A 19,647-nucleotide genomic window follows, 5' to 3' on the forward strand; every position below is an offset into this window, starting at 1 on the left:
CAGATCCCTCTGCCTATCAATACTCTTAAGGGTTCTGCCATTTACTGTATATTTTCCATCTGTATTCGACATTCCAAAATGTATTACCTCACATTTGTGCTTCGAGTTTTAGGAGGAGGTGACAGGGATAGGGAGGGTTGGAGGAGGTGACAGGGATAGGGAGCCGGAGGAGGTGACAGGGATAGGGAGCCGGAGGAGGTGACAGGGATAGGGAGCCGGAGGAGGTGACAGGGATAGGGAACTGGAGGAGGTGACAGGGATAGGGAGCCGGAGGAGGTGACAGGGATAGGGAGCCGGAGGAGGTGACAGGGATAGGGAGCTGGAGGAGGTGACAGGGATAGGGAGGGTTGGAGGAGGTGACAGGGATAGGGAGGGTTGGAGGAGGTGACAGGGATAGGGAGCCGGAGGAGGTGACAGGGATAGGGAGCCGGAGGAGGTGACAGGGATAGGGAGCCGGAGGAGGTGACAGGGATAGGGAGGGTTGGAGGAGGTGACAGGGATAGGGAGGGTTGGAGGAGGTGACAGGGATAGGGAGGGTTGGAGGAGGTGACCGGGATAGGGAGGGTGCAGAAGGATCTCAGCCCAGATGAGAATGGGTTTCTCTCTGGGGTGTTGGTGCACAGGGAAGCAGAGCAGGTGAGTGCACTCTGAAGGCAGCAGGTAAACAGTACTCAGTGCGAGTTGGGATTGAAGGCAGCAGAGCTCTGGATGGGCCCTCTCTCCCGGGAGCTATACTCATCATTGTGCCTCGAGGGGCACCCACAGTTCACGTCTGGGTGAACCTGCTGTAAATCTCACCAATACTACATCACGGTGACACTATTTGTAAATACAGAGAGAGGGAGGGAAAATCTGCAGAGATCCTGATAAAAATCAATGCAAATGTATTAAAATGAGGTTCTTACCCTTTGTGGGCGGGAACCTTGTGATGTCACTGGTGAGGGGGCGGGGAAAACCACAGCATGTGATCACCCTGGACAGGATCGCCTTTCCTGATTGGCTGTGGATTTTTATTCCATGTTGCTGGTCTCTCCCATGTGGATTTAATACAAAACATGGAGTGATGTATCATAGAATCCCGACGGTGCAGGAAGAGGCCATTCAGCCCATTGAGTCTGCACCAACCACAATCCCAGCCAGGTCCTATCCCCGTGCATTTACCCTGCTAGTCTCCCTCACACTAGGGTCAATTTAGCATGGCCAATCCACCTAACACTCACATCTTTTGGATTGTGGAAGGAAACTGGAGCACCCAGAGGAAACCCACACAGACATGGGGAGAATGTGCAAACTCCCCACAGAGAGTGACCCCAGGCAGGAATCGAACCCGGGTCCCTGGTGCATGAGGCAGCAGTGCTAACCAGTGTGCCACCCTTTTCCTCTTAATCCTGTAAACTAAGGAGAGCTGTAATTAATTATTGGTATGCTGAAATGTTGATAAGTGTGTAATCCTTTCATAGATTCATACTTGGTTGTTATTTAGTGAGTGTCAGTAACTAACGAGCGATATTTTATTTGTATCACCACCACAGTTCAGCAGCTGGCACCATGGTGGGGGTTTTCAATATGGAATATTGCCTATCAGGAAAGAGAATATCTGAGGAAGCGGGACGTGGTAACGTTCCAGAGGATGGGGAAATCGGAGAGGGTCAGAAGGAAACTGGATTGCCAAGCGAGGAACTCAAAATTACTGGACTACAGAATAGAGCAATGGGACTCACCAGATTGCTCTACAGAGAGCTAGCGTGGATTCAAGGGGCTGAATGGCCTCCTTCTCTGCTGCAATGACTCTGTGACTCCAATGTGAGTCTCAAAGAAGGAAATGAACTAAAGTAAGGAGGTGGAGGGGTTTGTAAATAACAGATGGATCAGTCTCAGTACAGTTTCATTCACACCAGTCGTGTGGTCACTCAGCTGTTGGTATGTATAGCCTGCAGCGAGTCTGTTCTCTTACCACTTTCATCTCAAGGACTGCAGCAATCCAAGGAGGCAGCCCCCCCCCACCACCACCTTCTGAGGGGCAATTAGGGACAGGCAAGAAACATTCACCTTTCCTGTGAAATCCACATCTGGGAAATGGATGAAAGGAAAATGGGAAACTTTCAGTTCTGTGGAAGGGTCGTGTGGACTCGAAACGTTAACTCTTTCTCTCTCCAGACTGCTGAGTTTATCCAGAATTTTCTGTTTTTATTATTGGAAGTTGTTGCTGGGGGCTGCTTGAGAGTCAGGCCCCAGAGAGGCTGGGACCCACTTGAGACGCCAACTTTAAGGGTGTTCAAATGGTCAGTGGATAGGCATATGGAATAGTTTAGGTTAGAGGGTCATTGATTGGTTCCACTGGTCAGCGCAACATCGAGGGCCTGTACTGCGCTGTAATGTTGTATGTAGACACAAACCTTCGATTCCTCCTCCAGATTGTTCTTCAGTTCCTCAATCTGTTGGTTCAGAGCCACTTTCATCCGTGTGAACTGTGCGATTAAGACATCCCGTTCCTCCAACTGCTGTGACAGCTCTCCTGAAAGCAGAGATGTTCTCAGAGTGAGAACCCCAATGTATCACAGCAGTATAACTGACAGCTCAAACAAACCACTCTCTTTTCGTTCTGCCTCACAATATCTTCTCTCCCCCAGATATAAAAGAGGTGAAGATGGAAAATTCTAGCAATTACTTTCAGTTTGGTTTTACTTCCTACCTTGTGATTGAACCTGGCCGGATCTGATAGACATTTTACATTGTGGCCAACAAGAATGCTCCCCTTTAAATATGCAAATTGTGCTCTGATGATGTCAGCAGCTGGGCGGAGACTCCTGCCTCATTCCTGAATGTGGGAATGAGTTTAATCTCTCCGGGGGACTCAAGATCCGAGTACTGATGGTACCAGGACAAGTGGGTCACAGATTTAACAAGCCAGGCAGGAGGAATGTGAAGATTGTTCTTCTGGTGGTGATGAAGATACCCCATCAGAAATGGATCAGTCACCGTGTATCCATCACCTTCCCAGGAGCGGGAAAGGAACTCGCTGCCCATCGGGATGGTGGAAGCAGGGATGATGAAATGGAAATTGGATTGGCCAGTGAGAGATATAACCCAGATAGGAATGGGGGAAGGGAAGGACTGGGTCTTTTGTGTGTGTTTATGGGATGTGTGGGTCACTGGCTGGGCCACCATCGCTCATCCCCAAGGACTTTCAACCACATCGCTGGGGCTCCGGAGTCACATGTAGGCCAGACCGGGTAAGGACGGCAGATTTCCTTCCCTAAAGGGCATTGGTGAATCAGATGGGTTTTTCTGACAACCGACAATGGTTTCGTGGTCATCAGTAGATTCTTAATTTCAGATTTTATTTATTGAATTCAAATTTCACCATCTGCCGTGGTGACATTCGAACCTGGGTCCCCAGAACATTACCCTGCCTGTCTGCAATACTAGCCCATACGACACTGTCTCCCCTTGGATTGGCGTGCAGACAGTAGGCATATTGTTGATGGGCTGAATGGCCTCCTCTTCCTGTGCCTTGTCACCTCTGCTCATTCCCTCTCCCACCCGCCCTCTCTGAGATTAAACTTGAGCCTCCTCACCCTGTTCTGACTTTGCCTTCATGGTGTGTGTCCTGAGATTGTTCAGCTCCCTCTGCAGCTCCTCGATTTTCAGTTTCGCCTCCCTGGCTTCAGCTTCGTGTAGGTGACAGCGTCTCTCAGAGTCAGCCTGAATAACAGAGAAATCCAGCTGAAAAACCACCTCGTGTTCCTGCAGCAAAGTCCCTGTCACAGCGGCAGCATTCCCTCCAGACCCCCCGGTCCGATAGCACTGACCATCCAGGGTGGGGACTGGGGGCCGAGAGCCCAGCTCTGGGTCAGTGCCAGTAAAAGGTGATTTCCATGTTTATTTCCCTGGTCACCTCCACATAGGAGAGACTAAATTCAGACAGCGGGAGGTGACCGCTTTGTGGAACAGCCGCACTCAGCCTGTAAGCACGAGCCCAGCCTTCCCGCTGTGCTCCATTCTAACTCTTGCTCTCATACCCACACGTCCACCCTTGGCTTTTTGCCATGCTTCAGGTGAAGCCCAACACAAACTGCTTTCCAATGAGACACTCTGGACTCAACATTGAGTTCAACAACTGTAACCAATGACCTTTCTCCTCCTCCTTCACCCTTATTTTATCCAAAACATTTTTTTGTCCTAATGCAAACCCCCTTTCCCCACTGGGCCATCTATCACTTGTTCTCCAGTTTTGCTTTCACTGAGGCACTTACCTTTATTCTCCCACTAAATATTCTGATATCTTTACATCGCTGTTAACCCCTCCCATACTACATAAGAAATAGGAGCAGGAGTAGGCCATCCAGCCGTTCGAGCCTGCCCCGCCATTCAATAAGATCATGGCTGATCTGAAGTGGATCAGTTCCACTTTCCTGCCCTCTCCTCATAACCCTTAAATCCTTTGTCTATCAGAAACCTATCTACCCGTGTCTTAAATATATTTAGCGAGGAATCCTCCACCACTTCAATGGGCAGAGAATTCCAGAGATCCCACCCTTTGAGTGAAGAAGTTCCTCCTCAACTCCGATCTAAACTGCCCCCTCCCCGCCTTATTTTGAGGCTGTGCCCTCTAGTCCTGGTACTTCATAATGCCATTAACACTTCCACTATCTTGTGCTCTAAACATTTCATTGCTATCTCTCCCACCTATCACTGACCCTGTTCCACTCCCTTTTATATAGGATATAATCCTAACACACTCTTCCTCTCTTCACTCTGAAGAGTCCATAAGACATAGGAGCAGAATTAGGCCACTCGGCCCATCGAGTCTGCTCTGCCACTCGATCATGGCTGATATTTTTCTCATCTCAATTTCCTGCCTTTTCCCCATAACCCCGATCCCCTTATTAATCAGGAACCTATCTATATTTCTCTTAAAGACACTCAATGACCCGGCCTCCACAGCCTTCTGTGGCAAAGAGTTCCACAGAGTCACCGCTCTCTGGCTGAAGAAATTCCCCCTCATCTCTGTTTTAAAGGATCGCCCCTTTGGCCTGAGGTCAGACAGATTTGAAACATTAACTCTGTTTCTCCCCCCGCCCAGTTGCTGAGTTTTTCCAGTGTTTTGGGTTTTTATTTCAGATTTCCAGCATCTGCAGTATTTTTGTATCTCTTTCCCTGGACCTGCCCGATCTCTGAAGCTGTAATCTATAACCATCCTGCCCACTGTGAGTTCAGCAGTATTATATCCCCTTCCTCACTTACACCCATTCATCTGCCTAAGAGTCAGGAGTTTAAAGTTTATTTATTAGTGTCACAAGTTGGCTTACGTTAACATGGCAATGAAGTTACTGTGAAAATCCCCTAGTTGGCACACTCCGGTGCCTGTTCGGGTACACTGAGGGAGAACTTAGCATGACCAATGCACCTAACCAGCACATTGTTCAGACTATGGGAGGAAACTAGAACACTCGGAGGAATCATTGATCATAGAACCCTACAGTGCAGAAAGAGGCCCTTCAGCCCATCGAGTCTGCACTGAACACAATCCCACCCAGGCCCTATCCCCATACCCCTACATATTATACCCACTAATCCCTCTAATCTCCGCTACCCTGGACACTAAGGGGCAATTTCTTAGCATGGCCAATCAACCTAACCTGCACATCTTTGGACTGCGGGAGGAAACCAGAGCACCCGGAGGAAACCCATGCAGACACGAGGAGAATGTGCAAACTCCACACAGATGGCGACCCGAGCCGGGAATCGAACCTGGGTCCCTGGTGCTGTGAGGCAGCAGTGCTAACCACTGTGCCACGTCTGAAACCACAGAAGATTAAACTAGAAACATAGAAACTAGAAGCAGGAATAGGCCATTCAGCCCTTCGAGCCTGCTCCACCATTCATTTTGATCATGGCTGATCATCAAATTCAATCTCCTGATCTCCCCTTTCCCCCCCCCGTGTCCCTTGATCCCTTTAGCCCAAAGAGCTAGATCTAATTTCTTCTTGAAATCAGACAATAGTGAATTCCACACATTCCCCACCCTCTGGGTGAAGACATTTCTCCTCACCTCAGTTCTAAAAAATTTACCCCTTATCCTCATTCTGACTCCTGACCCCTCGTTCTGGACTTCCCCACCATCAGGAACAAATGGGAGAGTGTATTCCCAAACAAAGTTAACCTCCCAGTAAATGTACCTTTGCCTTGGCAAGCTGGTCAATGTTTGAACTCATCACATCCATGTCGATCTTTAGAGCTTGTTTCTCTTTCTCCAGACTCTGCTGGACGTGCTGTAGCTTGTACACCTGTTCCTCCAGATCGCCCACCACATCCGCCTGCTTCCTCCGGAGTTCTCCCGCCATCTTCTCCTGACAGAGGCGGCTTTCCTCTAGCTCCCGCTGCAGGCGTTGGCACTCAGCCTCCTGCCTCTTGTTGAGTTCTGTCTGGGCGCTGGTCGCCCCTCCTGCCAGCTGAAGCTGCTCGGTCAGTTCCTGGAGCCGCAGTTCCAGCTCTGCTCGCTGCCGTTCACTTCTTGCTCGAGCCGCCTGCTCACCCTCCAACTCCTCTGTCAGCTCCTGGTTGTGAGACTGGGCAAAAGACCAAATAAATAGAGCAGCAACAGATTACACTGTGACACCTGTGTGCATATGTGTGTGTGTATATGTGTGTGTGTATATGTGTGTATATGTATGTGAATGTGTATATGTGTGTGTGTATATGTGTGTGTATATGTGTGTGTGTGTATATGTATGTGAATGTGTATATGTGTGTGTGTATATACGTGTGTGTGTGTGTATATGTGTGTGTATGAGTGTGTATATGTATGTGAATGTGTATATGTGCGTGTGTATATATGTGTGTGTGTGTATATATGTGTGTGTGTATATGTGTGTGTATATGTATGTGAATGTGTGTGTGTATGTGTGTGTGTGAATGTGTGTGTGCGCGCGATGCATGTGTATGCATGTCTGTGCACATGTATGTATGCACATGTATGCATGCATGTGCATGCATGTATTTGAGAAGGTGTGTCGGCACACGTGCATGTGTGTGTGTGTATGTGTGTGTGTTTATATGCATGTGTGCAAGTAAAGATGTCTTGTTGCAATTATATGAGGCTTTGGTGATACCACCCCAGGAACCCACTGCGCACCGTTTTGGTCTCCTTCCCTAAGAAGGATTTACTTGCCACAAAAGCAGATGAATCTGGTCATTATCCCATTGCTGAGTGGGATCTTGCTGTGCATAAATTGGCTGCCGTGTTCCCAACAGTGACTACACGGCACACTCTTTCATTGGCTGTAAAGTGCTGTGACATGTCTGGTGGCCATTAACTGTGCTACAGAAATCTAAATCTTTATCATTTACCATGGAAACAGGAGTAACTGGGTCTCTCACTCTTTCTGCCCAAAAAAGTGTTCAGTTGTAATTTATTGCTGAAACCTTCACTTTGTTCGAGTGAATTCTTGGGATGTGATCGATTATTGCCGACTGCTCATTGCCCTGAGGTGAGTTAGTCAAAACTGATGGATTGGTGTCGTGTGGAGGGTTCATCAGCCACCACAGGGCATCAGTAAATGGGTGGGATTTTACAGCAATCACAATAGTTTTACTGATACCAGATATTAACTTCCAGCTTTATGTTTTAATAATGGATTCACATTCTCAAGCTGCTGTGGTGGGATTAAACGTCTGCATTTATCCATCACACCTGAGTCCTGAGTAGGATGAATGTTGTCTGTAAACAGGGATGTGTGACTGGAGCGGGAGTAATTTGCCTCCTCTGGCAGTGTGAATAATTCACAACCAGCTGTAAGGTCATTGACAAGAAGAAGCAATCTCTAACTCAGCCACTTGCTGTGATCTGGAAGGCACTGCCTGAAGGGGTGGTGGAAACAGATTCAGTAAGAACTTTCAACTTTCAATAAGAACTTTCAACTTTCAATAAGAACGTTGGAGCAGCACGGTAGCAGAATGGTTAGCACTGCTGCTTCACAGCGCCAGGGTCCTGGGTTCAATTCCTGGCTCGGGTCACTGTGTGTGTGGAGTTTGCACATTCTCCTCGTGTCTGCGTGGGTTTCCTCCGGGGACTCCGGTTTCCTCCCACAGTCCAAAGATGTGCGGGTTAGGTTGATTGGCCTTGCTAAAATTGCCCCTTAGTGTCCAGGGATGTGTAGGTTAGAGGGATTAGTGGGTATAATATGTAGGGATCTGGGGGGAGGGGCTGGGGGGGATTGTGTTCGGTGCAGACTCGATGGGCCAAATGGCCTCTTTCTGCACTGTAGGGTTCTATGATTCGATGATCTTCAAAAGCAGGCAACTGGATAAATGTTTGAGAAGGAGACATTAGCGAGGCTCGGGGGAAGATAATGAAATGGAGGGGATGAGTGAGCACAGCAAGTACCTGCAGTTCTTTTATCCTCTTCTGCAGCTTTGAAATTAAACTCTGTTCCTCGTTGAGACTTGTTTGAAGCTCTCCCATCTCATACTCTGTCCTGGGAAACAGCAGAGAAAACCATGAAACAGCAATGTGACTGACAGCTGGATTGTCACTGCAGAACGCACGAGAATCTGCTTTATATTCAAGTGGAAAGTGGACCAGGGGGTGACTGAGATAAGGGTGTTTACACACGGCAAGATCAGGGCAGTGTGCACGAGAAAAATCCCCCCACTCCCTCGAGTATACAGCACCCAAACGCAGCCCCACTCCTTCCATTCCCCATCACCCAAAACGCAGTCCCATTCCCCCCATTCTTCAGTGTTCAAATGCAGCCGCACTCCCCTCAAGTATACAGCATCTAAATGCAGCCCCACTCCCTCGTGTATACAGCACCCAAACACAGCCCCACTCCCTCCATTCCCCATCACCCAAAACGCAGTCCTATTCCCTCCATTCTTCAGTGTCCAAACGCAGCCCCACTTCCTCGAGTATCCAGCACCCAAACGCAGCCCCACTCCCTCGTGTATACAGCACCCATACACAGACCTACTCCCTCAAGTATCCAGCGTCCAAACACAGCCCCACTCCCTCGAGTATACAGCACCCAAACACAGTCCCACTCCCTCGTGTATACAGCACCCATAGACAGACCTACTCCCTCAAGTATCCAGCGTCCAAACACAGCCCCACTCCCTTAAGTATCCAGCGTCCAAACGCAGCCCCACTCCCTCGAGTATACAGCACCCAAACACAGCCCCACTCCCTCGAGTATACATCACCCAAATGCAGCCCCACTCCCTCGAGTATCCAGCACCCAAACGCAGCCCCACTCCCTCGTGTATACAGCACCCATACGCAGACCTACTCCCTCAAGTATCCAGCACCCAAACGCAGACCAGCTACTGCACAGATCTCCCTGCATTTACCTCCTTAGCTTTTCCTCCATTTGCACCTTCTCACTCTCCAGGTCTGTCAATGTTCCGAGCGTCTGTTTCAGATCTTCCTCCAACTTCTTCCTGTTTCGATCCACTTCCATTCGGATCTTCTTCTCCTCCTCCAACATTGCTTCCGTCTTCAGAGGAAAGAGTGATGAATGTAGATGGTAAATAGTTGAAGCCCCAGCGCTGACCCCTCTGACACTTCACTAGTTTACAGCTTACCATCCTGGGAATGAACGACTTAGGGGGTGACACGGAGACACAGCGTTTAGCACTGCTGCCTCACCCAGCCAGGGGCCAGGGTTTCATTCCAGCCCTGGGTGACCCTGCACATTATCTCCGTGTCTGCGTGGGTTTCCTCTGGGAGCCCCGGTTTCCCACAGTCCAGTGATGTATGGGTTAGGTGGATTGGCCACGCTAAATTGACCCTTAATATCAGGGGGACAGGCTAGGGTAAATGTATGGGGATAGGGCCTGGGTGGGATTGTAGATGGTGTAGACTCAATGGGCTGAATGGCCTCCCTCTGGACTGTAGGGATTCTATGATTCTATGAAAAAAGAACTGATGTGGAAATTTGGGGAGTACAGCCTGTATTTCAATTCTGACAATGCAACTTGCCTGTATGCGTCAAATTGTTGGAGGATTCCTATTCTGCTTGTCCACAATTCAGATTTCAGTTCTGCTTACTGAAGGAACTTACAACTCCAGAATGACGTGGCCACTATCGTTGCCTATTTCCACTCCTGACCTCAGCCCATCTGCCGTGGAACCCTCATTTGTGCCTTTGTTACCTCCAAACCCAGTCATTCCAGTGCTGCCTGACTGCTCTCCCACTTCCGAACCACACACACGGGAAGACAAACCATCCTTCAACCCACTGCCAACCCATCGACATCCCGATCAGGAAACCCCCAGGAATCTTCACCCTGATATGAAAGGCGCAACTTGCGGGCCGAAGGGCCTGTTTGTGCTGTAGTGTTCTATGTTCTATGTCTCTGTGCAACACGAGATTGAACCCTAGGTGTGGGTGATAATATTCTCCTATTTCACTGTATTGTTGGTACTGTGCTCAGTCCCATGTTAACCCTTCAGGTGCCAGACCCTCATTCCACACAGAGGGCAGTCAGCAGTTGTGGAAATGCATGACCTTCTGAAGATAACCCAGTGAGGTCACCTCAGCATTCTGATTTCAAATTCTCATCTTTCTTCTCAAATCCCCGCATGGCCTTCGCCTGCCCTGACCTCATAGCCTCCTTCAGCCTGAGAACCTCCTGCAGTTTCTCCTCCTAAATAACCCTCGATTTTAATCGCTCCACCAGAGGTAACCTTGTTTTCAGCTGCTTTAAGGTCTGGAATTCTCTCTCTAAACATTTCCCCTTCTCTCTCCTGCACACTGCTCCTTAACACTGACCTCTATTGGTCACCAGTTCTGATATCTCAGTTCTGAAACGGTGGCACAGTAGTTAGCTCTGCTGCCTCACAGCGCCAGGGACTAGGGTTCGATTCCCAGCTTGGGAAGTGTCTGCGTGGGTTTTCTCCGGGTGCTCCGGTTTCCTCCCACAGCCCAAAGTTGTGTGGTTTAGGTGGATTGACCATGCTAAATTGCCCCTTAGTGTCAGGGGAACCAGCTAGGGTAAACGTATGGGGTTATGGGAATAGGGCCCTGGGTGGGATTATCTCAGTACAGACTTGATGGGCCGAATGGCCTCCCTCTTCACTGTAGGAGTCTATGAGTCTGATTTTGTTCCTATGAACTGGTTTGCTATGTTATTACAATGTTTAAAGATGCTATCAAAATTCAAGATGTGGAGATGCCGGCGTTGGACTGGAGTGGGCACAGGAATGAGTCTCACAACACCAGCTTAAAGTCCAATTATTTGGTAGCACGAACTTTTGGAACAGGCCTCAGGTTGGTTTTTCCCCCTCTGAATATTGATGACCTCTCCCTGCCCTTTCCCCTTTAACCCCATTATCGCACTCACATCTTCCACCTGCTGCTCGAATTTGGCCTTGGCCCTGGTCAGACTGTTAACCTTCTCCTCCTCCATTTGTAGATCCTCCAGGATGTTTGCGTGGGCTTCCTGTAGAGAACTCTTCTCGGCCCTCAGCTTCGCAATCAGCGTGTTCATCTCCGCCGTTTCCTCCGTTAGGTTTCTCACCTACAGACAGAGAGAAGGTGGTGGGACGTTACCCAATCATTCTGCTGAGAATCGTAGCACAGGAGGAGGCCATTCAGCCCATCCAGCCAGTGGCAGCCCTTTGAAAGAGCTCCCCGATTTGGCCCATTCCCCTACACTTGCACAGTTAGATATCCAGTTTCTTCCTGAAAGTTCTGTTGAATCTGCATCCAGACCTTAACAGCTCCCTGTGGAGAAAAACCCTCAATCTCCCCACAGTTCTTTTGCCAAGGAGGATGTAGAGGCCTTGGAGAGAGAACAGAACGTTCCCTGGTAACGGAGGGGTATTAGGCATGAGGAGAGATTGAATAAACTGGGATTGTTCTCCCTGGAAAGACGGTGGCTAAGGGGTGACCTGACAGACGTTTATAAAATTATGAAGGGTATGGATAGGGTGAACAGTTGGAAGCTTTTTCCCAGGACAGAAATGACAATTACAAGGGGCATAAGTTTAAGGTAAGGGGGGAAATGTTCAGTGGTGATGTGTGGGGGAAGTTTTTACACAGAGAGTGGTGGGGGTCTGGAATGCACTGCCAAGTGAGGTGGTTGAGGCAGACACGTTAGTGACATTTAAGACTTACCTGGTTAGACACATGAACAGATGGGGAATAGAGGGATATAAATGATTGGTCTAGATAGGACAACATGATCCAGGCAGGCTTGGAGGGTCAAAGGGCCTGTTCCTGTGCTGTACGGTTCTTTGTTCTTTGTAATTACCCAAAAGATGAACGATGCCACTCACACAGAAATCCAGATTTAACACAAAAAGTTTGGAATAAATTACATAGCAGAACATGAAAGTATGGAATGTAATTTTCTTACTCATTTATAGGATGTGGGTGTTGCTGGCTAGGCCAGCATTTACTGCCCATCCCTTACTGCCCCTTCAGAAGGTGGTGTGAGCTGCCTTCTGGAACCCACTGCAGTCCATCTGGTGTAGGTATACCCACAGTGCTGTTAGGGATGGAGTTCCTGACACGATTAACTCTCGAGAGGGGATATGGGCGGAGCAGTGGGTATCGGGTCAAATGGCTTCTATTTAAAATTGCCATTGCTGCTGAAATAAGCAGAGCTACCGGCAGTGGTTTTGTTACTGGATCAGTTATCTCGAGGCTTGGACTAATAATTGCGGTAAAACGTCAATTCAAGTTATAGAACATTCCAGCGCAGTACAGGCCCTTCGGCCCTCGATGTTGCGCCGACCAGTGGGACCAATCTAATGACCCTCTAACCTAAACTATTCCAATGTTATCCATATGCCTATCCACTGACCATTTGAACGCCCTTAAAGTTGGCGAGTCCACAACTGCTGCAGGCAGGGCATTCCACGCCCTTACTACCCTCTGAGTAAAGAACCTACCTCTGACATCCGTCCTATAATTACCACCCCTTAATTTAAAGTTATGTCCCCTCATACAAGCCATCTCCATCCCAGGAAAAAGGCTCTCATTGTCCACCCTATCTAACCCTCTGATCATCTTGTATGCCTCTATTAAGTCACCTTGTAACCTTCTTCTCTCTAACGAAAATACCCTCAAGTCCCACAGCCTTTCCTCATAAGACCTTCCCACCATACCAGGCAACATCCTGGTAAACCTCCTCTGCACCCTTTCCAATGCCTCCACATCTTTCTTACAATGCGGTGACCAGAACTGTACGTAATACTCCAAGTGTGGCCGCACCAGAGTTTTGTACAGTTGTAATATGACCTCACGGCTCCAAAACTCAATCCCGCTACCAATAAAAGCTAACACACCGTACGCCTTCTTAACAACCCTATCAACCTGGGTGCCAACTTTCAGGGAGCTATGCTCATGGACACCGAGATCTCTCTGCTCATCCACACTACCCAGTAACTTACCATTAGCCCAGTACTCTGCATTCCTGTTACTCCTTCCAAAGTGAATCACTTCACACTTTTCTGTATTAAACTCCATTTGCCACCTCTCAGCCCAGTTCTGCAGCTTATCTAAGTCCCTCTGTAACCTGCAACATCCTTCCACACTGTCCACAACTCCTCCAACTTTAGTGTCATTCACAAATTTACTAACCCATCCTTCTACATCCTCATCCAGGTCATTTATAAAAATGACAAACAGCAGTGGCCCCAAAACAGAGCCTTGCGGTCCACCACTTCAAAAATTTAATTTCAGTTTATCGAAAGAACTGGCATTTGTAAAATCTATTAAGTTTGCATAAAGTAGGGGAAGTGAAGGCCTAGTGGTATTAGCACCAGACTATTAATTCAGAAACTCAGCTAATGTTCTGGGGGACCCAGGTTCGAATCCCGCCAAGGCAGATGGTGGAATTTGAATTCAATAAAAATATCTGGAATTAAGAATCTACTGATGACCATGAAACCATTGTCAGAAAAACCCACCTGGTTCACTAATGTCCTTTAGGGAAGGAAATCTGCCGTCCTTACCCGGTCTGGCCAACATGTGACTCCAGAGTCACAGCAATGTGGTTGACTCTTAACTGCCACCCAAGGGCAACTAGGGATGGGCAATAAATGCTGGCCAGCCAGTGATGTCCTTATCCCACAAATGAATAAAAAAAAAGTCCAACTGGTTTGTTAATATTCAAACTATGCAACCTTATGAGTTGGGCTTACATGTGACTCCAGTCCCACACTCACCTGATTATATACACCCTTTGATGTGGTCTATTTAGCAGGGTCAGGGTAACAAGAGTTGAGATGATAAACACCAACCTTCCTAAGAACTAACTCTTTACAATCTGTGTATCCATGAAGACAACAGATGCAATCTCCTGTGAGTCCACATGGCTGACAAGAGCCCCATCCACTGGCATTGCCAACGGGAGGTCTGGGCATTGGTTTCTCGTGGGCAATACCTTGTTCTCGACAGCACGTTTCTCCTTCCCCATACTGCTCAGCGTGCCCTCCATGGTGTCAATGTTGGCCTTCATCTCCGCACATTCCTCCTCCAGTTTTTGCTTCCTGTTGGTCAACTCTTGGCTCAACTTCATCTGACTCTCCAGACCCTCCAGGAGCTCCTGGATTTTGGATTCCAGATGTCGCTTTGTCTTCATCAGCAGATCACACCTCTCCTCCGCGTCAGCCAGGTTTTCCTGATCCTGGAAAGATTTTATTTAAAGGGGTGAATTTAGAAATGTCAGTGGGGATATATTCTCCACGAAAACAAAGTCCCGAATCTCACCACTTACTTTCCTAGGTACCTGTGTGTCATCGGGAGCAAACTTAACAACAATAATATAGGTCACTTCATCCAAAACATTGATATAAATTGTAAAAAGCTGAGGACCCAGCACTGATCCCTGCGGCACACCATTCATTACATTCTGACAACCAGAAAAAGACCCATTTATATCTGTTTGTATTGCTAGCCAATCTTCTATAGCATGAGCCTTTATTTCACACAATTAAGTATTAGTGACTCAGTGCAACTCCAAGGAGCACAAACATTCACACAATCATAGAATCCCTACAGTGCAGAAGGAGGCCATTCAGCCCATCGCATCTGTACTGACAACAATCCCACTCAGGCCCTATCCCCATAATCCCATGTATTTAGCTTGCTAATCCCCCTGATACTAAGGGGAAATTTATCATGGCCAATCCACCTAACCTGCTCATCTTTGGAGTTTGAAACCCACACAGACATGGGGAGAATGTGCAAACTCCACACAGACAGTGACCCGAGGCTGGAATCGAACCCGGGTCCCTGGTGTTGTGAGGCAGCCGTGCTACCCACTGTGCCATCAAGCTGTCCGACTGAATGTGGAAAGGTTAAGTGATGGTGAGAAGCTCACAGTCTGCAGTTGCTGAAGTAGATCATTCTTTTCCTGGATAAGCGCGTGACGCTGTTCCTCAATCTCCTTCCTCATACACTCGGATTTCTCCAGCGATTCCTTCAGCTGCTGGAGCTGCCTCTCAGCGTCTGCACACTTCAGCAAGGGTTTGATCTTGTAGAACAGTTTCATCCAACTCCACTTCTTCACGCACTGGAAGGTCCGGAAGTTTCTCTGGATGATCCGGACAGCGTCCCTGAATAAAACAAACACACCAAAGGAGAAACATCCTTGTTAAGGGAAGAACACATGTTCCCAAGTACATCTTACCCAGTGCCAACATCACGCAGTTCCAGACTGCTGGGCTCACGCGAGGATGAGATAGAGGTTTGTTGGGAGTTGTATTAAAGTTTGGGAAGGATATTTAAAGCATTGTAAGGAAGTTTGGGAAGGATATTAAAAGATATGGAGTATTGAACATAGAACACTACAGCACAAACAGGCCCTTCGGCCCACAAGTTGTGCCGATCACATCTATACCTACCAATCCATAGAACTATCTGTAACTCCCAATCCCATTAGATCCCATATACTCATCCAGAAGTCTTTTAAAAGACCCCAGCGAGTTCGCCTCTACCACCACCGACGGCAGCCGATTCCATTCACTCACCACCCTCTGAGTGAAAAACTTTCCCCTAACATCTCCTCTGTACTTGCTTTCCAGCACCTTAAACCTGTGTCCTCTCGTAGCGACCATTTCAACCCGGGGAAATAGCCTCTGAGAATCCACCCTATCTGTTCCTCTCAACATTTTATAAACCTCTATCAGGTCGCCTCTCAACCTTCGTCTCTCCAGGGAGAAGAGACCTAGTTCCCTCAACCTATCTTCATAAGGCATTCCTCCCAATCCAGGCAACATCCTTGTAAATCTCCTCTGCACTCTCTCAATAGCTTCCACATCCTTCCTGTAGTGAGGCGACCAGAACTGCGCACAATACTCCAAGTGGGGTCTGACAAAGGTCTTATAAAGACTATTGACTAGTCATGATTTGGGGGCTGGATGGCCTACTCCTGTTCTTACGTCCTACCAAAGCAGGGGGATTTGTTAAAGTAACACCATCTAAGACTGCGGGAAAATGAACTGAGTAGACACAATTGATGGTAATCCATTATTTTCCTGTCACAAATGACATGTTCCAATATGTCCACTGAGATGTTACATTTTTGCCCAAATTAAGCTTCAAGCATTCTCTATATCTTTTGAGCTGAATGCCTTTAAACATTTCCCCAGTTTCAGAGGAAAGTTTAAATGTAGAGCACCTTTGCAGTAGTGTGAGGTATTCAGAGGGTGTGAGCAGCCCTTAGCTGCATTGTTTCATCTTTGCCTTCCCTGAGGGAATGTCCAAATCCTTGTGTTACCATTTAATTTTGATGATCTTGGCACAGCGCCGTGACACAGTGGGTTAGCACTGCTGCTTCACAGCTCCAGGGTCCTGGGTTCGATTCTCAGCTCAGGTCACTGTCTGTGTGGAGTTTGCACATTCTCCTCGTGTCTGCATGGGTTTCCTCCGGGTGCTCCGGTTTCCTCCCACAGTCCAAAGATGTGCGGGTTAGGTTGATTGGCCGTGCTAAGAAATTGCCCTTTAGTGTCCCAGGATGTGTAGATTAGAGGGATTAGTGGGTATAATATGTAGGGATATGGGGATAGGACCTGGGTGGGATTGTGTTCGGTGCAGATTCGATGGGCTGAAGGGCCTCTTTCTACATGGTAGGATTCTATGTTCTATGACTGTGTGGAGTTTGTACGTTCTCCCCATGTCTGCGTGGGTTTCCTCCGGGTGCTCCGGTTTCCTCCCAAAGTCCAAAGGTGTGCGGGTTAGGTTGATTGGCCGTGCTAAATTGACCCTCATGTCAGGGGTACATATGTGGGGTGATGGGAATACAGCCTGGGTGGAATTGTGGAATGGCTAGTCTGCTAGGACAAAGGACCCTTCAACTTCCTATGTAATTCTTACTGTTGAAACATTACCAATCCCAATGACTGAATGGCCTTCTGTACTATAGGGGGTCTATGGTTTGATGATCTCAGACATTCTGCATGGAAGTGATTGAAGATTACACTTTGCCCACCTATCACACATGTAATAGAGCCAGGATCTCATACCATATTTTTATGAATTATATAACTTCATGGCGACTTGCTAAAATAAGCTAGACAAAGGCTTTAAAATGACTGAAGCTAAGTCTGGCTGTACTTTCAAACAATAAGAGCTGCGTTGCAGTATCTTGTGCCTCATTAATGATGAAGATAAGGTGTGGCTGCAGAAATCAAATTCAATGGAAATTATAAAAGGCCATCTACATTCCTGAAGCCAGGCCTACCCAATGGAATAACTAGTCTGCCAGGACAAAGGACCCTGCAATTCCCTTCAAAATTCTCAATAGTTGAAACATTACCAATCCCCAAGAATCCAGACAAAGGAATATACATCCTTTGCCAAAGTGGGGAAGTGGGAGTGAAATGCCCCATCCTAGTTGGAAGAACCAGTTACATGTCTTGCTGTGTGGTCAGTCAATCTGGCATCTTTCCAGCTACCAAACAGCTGCACAGAAAAAGGGTCCTCTCTATGTGAATAGCTTGTCCAGTCTATAGTGTTTGCATTGGAACCTTTAAACATCTACACCATTTCCTACAAGAATAATTCATCTCTGCATGCTCATCCCACCGTACAAGCATCTCCACTGGTAAAGTGAATTATCCAGCATCAGTTTTCGACCTGCCGGCCTCTGTGAAGGAATACACCATCAGGTTCTAAACTTTGGACTCTTTTCTCTATGACCTTTGCCCTGTAAAGTCCTTTCTCTTTGTATGAGTGAAAAGGAGGCCATGTTGCTACCTTCCTGAACCCTTTAAATTCACCCTGTCTCGGGTTTGCTGTGAAGTTGAGGAGCTGGGAAATACACCACCAAGGGGGTAATCAAAAATCCAAAACCCCTTTCTGTTTGTGGATAAATCAGGGCGGTTTAAATTAACCCCCCTCCTGTCCGTAACACACACGTAAGTAAAGATTTCAGAACTATTTTCTTGAAGGTTGGAATTTTTGGTTGACTGTTTTACAAACACAAAGAGAATGAAGGAAAATTTCGAGAGCTGAATCACATATAGCCAATGAGATTGTAGATGAATATTTGGAGAACAGCAGCTGTTTGTGTTTGATAAAGAAATGTACAGAGTACAAGATCACAGAGGGTCTTACAGTCAGGATAGGGAATGGTGAGTTCACAGCTACACTATAATGCTCTGTTGTCAATTCTCCATTCTAGAAAGAATATTAAACTTACACTGAATCTTCAGACATACGAGGGGAGTCACAGGCCTGAAGTGACATTTGCGAGAGTGGGAATATCTCCATTGGAGTCGAGAAGAGTGAATAAATGCCTGGTATGGAGGGAATTAGCTGTGAGGAGAGGTTGGAGAAACTTGGTTTGTTCTCACTGGAGCGATGGAAATTGAGGGGAGACCTGATAGAAATCTACAAGATTGAGAGGCATGGACAGAGTGGACAGTCAGAAGCTTTTCCCCAGGGTGGGAGAGTCATTACTAGGGGGCACAGGTTTAAGGTGTGAGGGGCAATGTTTAGAGGAGATGTACGAGGCAACTGCTTTTTTTACACAAAGGACGGTGGGTGTCTGGAACTCGTTGCCGGGGGAGGTAGTGGAAGCGGATACGATCGTGAGTTTTAAGAGGCATCTTGATAAATACATGAATGAGATGGGAATAGAGGGATATGGTCTCTGGAAGGACAAGGGGTTTTAGTTCAGTTGGGCAGCACGGTGGGTATAGGATTGGAGGGCCGAAGGGCCTGTTCCTGGGCTGTAATTTTCTTTGTTCTTAAATGTTTATAAAACCATGAAGGTCTTTGATACGTTGAATGGGAAATGCTATTATCTTTGAAGAATTAATGATGAAGATTCAACAACAAAAAATGGTCTCTATTCCTGTTCAGGCTGTGGTTAAGGTGCGAATGAGTAACAGGACAAAGCCCTCAGTTCACCCGGTGTGTACGATGGGGTGGACCAGTCAGTTTCATTTCCCAGACTTTTATCTGTCTGATCTTTCAGGATCAAACCAACAGATTGGATTCGGGATCCGGGGATCCTGTCAGCACCGAGTAGCCCATTGATGTTGGAGTCTGTGATCCCATCACTCCCATTGGATCCCACGGATTTGATTGGTGGGAGAGATCCTCACCTTATTATAACCAACTTCCTAAATTCCGAGCGTGCCAACATGCCCCGGCATTTTGCTTGCATCAGCGTCAGGATCTTGGC

General features: G+C 47.5%; 1 protein-coding gene across 1 annotated transcript in view; it reads right to left on the bottom strand.

Moving 5' to 3' along the window:
- Positions 1-19,647, bottom strand: part of LOC145359946 (myosin-7B-like) — a 90,850-nt gene that overhangs the window by 17,757 nt on the left and 53,446 nt on the right. Inside the window, exons 22-30 of the mRNA XM_080214831.1 lie at positions 19,568-19,647; positions 15,337-15,571; positions 14,398-14,640; positions 11,347-11,523; positions 9,352-9,497; positions 8,390-8,480; positions 6,183-6,572; positions 3,579-3,705; positions 2,397-2,515 (exon numbers count right to left, since the gene is read on the bottom strand). The exon at positions 19,568-19,647 is cut by the window's right edge and continues 57 nt beyond it. Coding sequence (XP_080070957.1) covers positions 2,397-2,515; positions 3,579-3,705; positions 6,183-6,572; positions 8,390-8,480; positions 9,352-9,497; positions 11,347-11,523; positions 14,398-14,640; positions 15,337-15,571; positions 19,568-19,647 — 1,608 coding nt within the window. The remainder of the gene's footprint in view (positions 1-2,396; positions 2,516-3,578; positions 3,706-6,182; positions 6,573-8,389; positions 8,481-9,351; positions 9,498-11,346; positions 11,524-14,397; positions 14,641-15,336; positions 15,572-19,567) is intronic.

Source organism: Carcharhinus amblyrhynchos, chromosome 2 (genome assembly GCF_965287045.1).
Source record: "Carcharhinus amblyrhynchos chromosome 2, sCarAmb.v2.hapA, whole genome shotgun sequence".
NCBI lineage: Eukaryota > Metazoa > Chordata > Chondrichthyes > Carcharhiniformes > Carcharhinidae > Carcharhinus > Carcharhinus amblyrhynchos.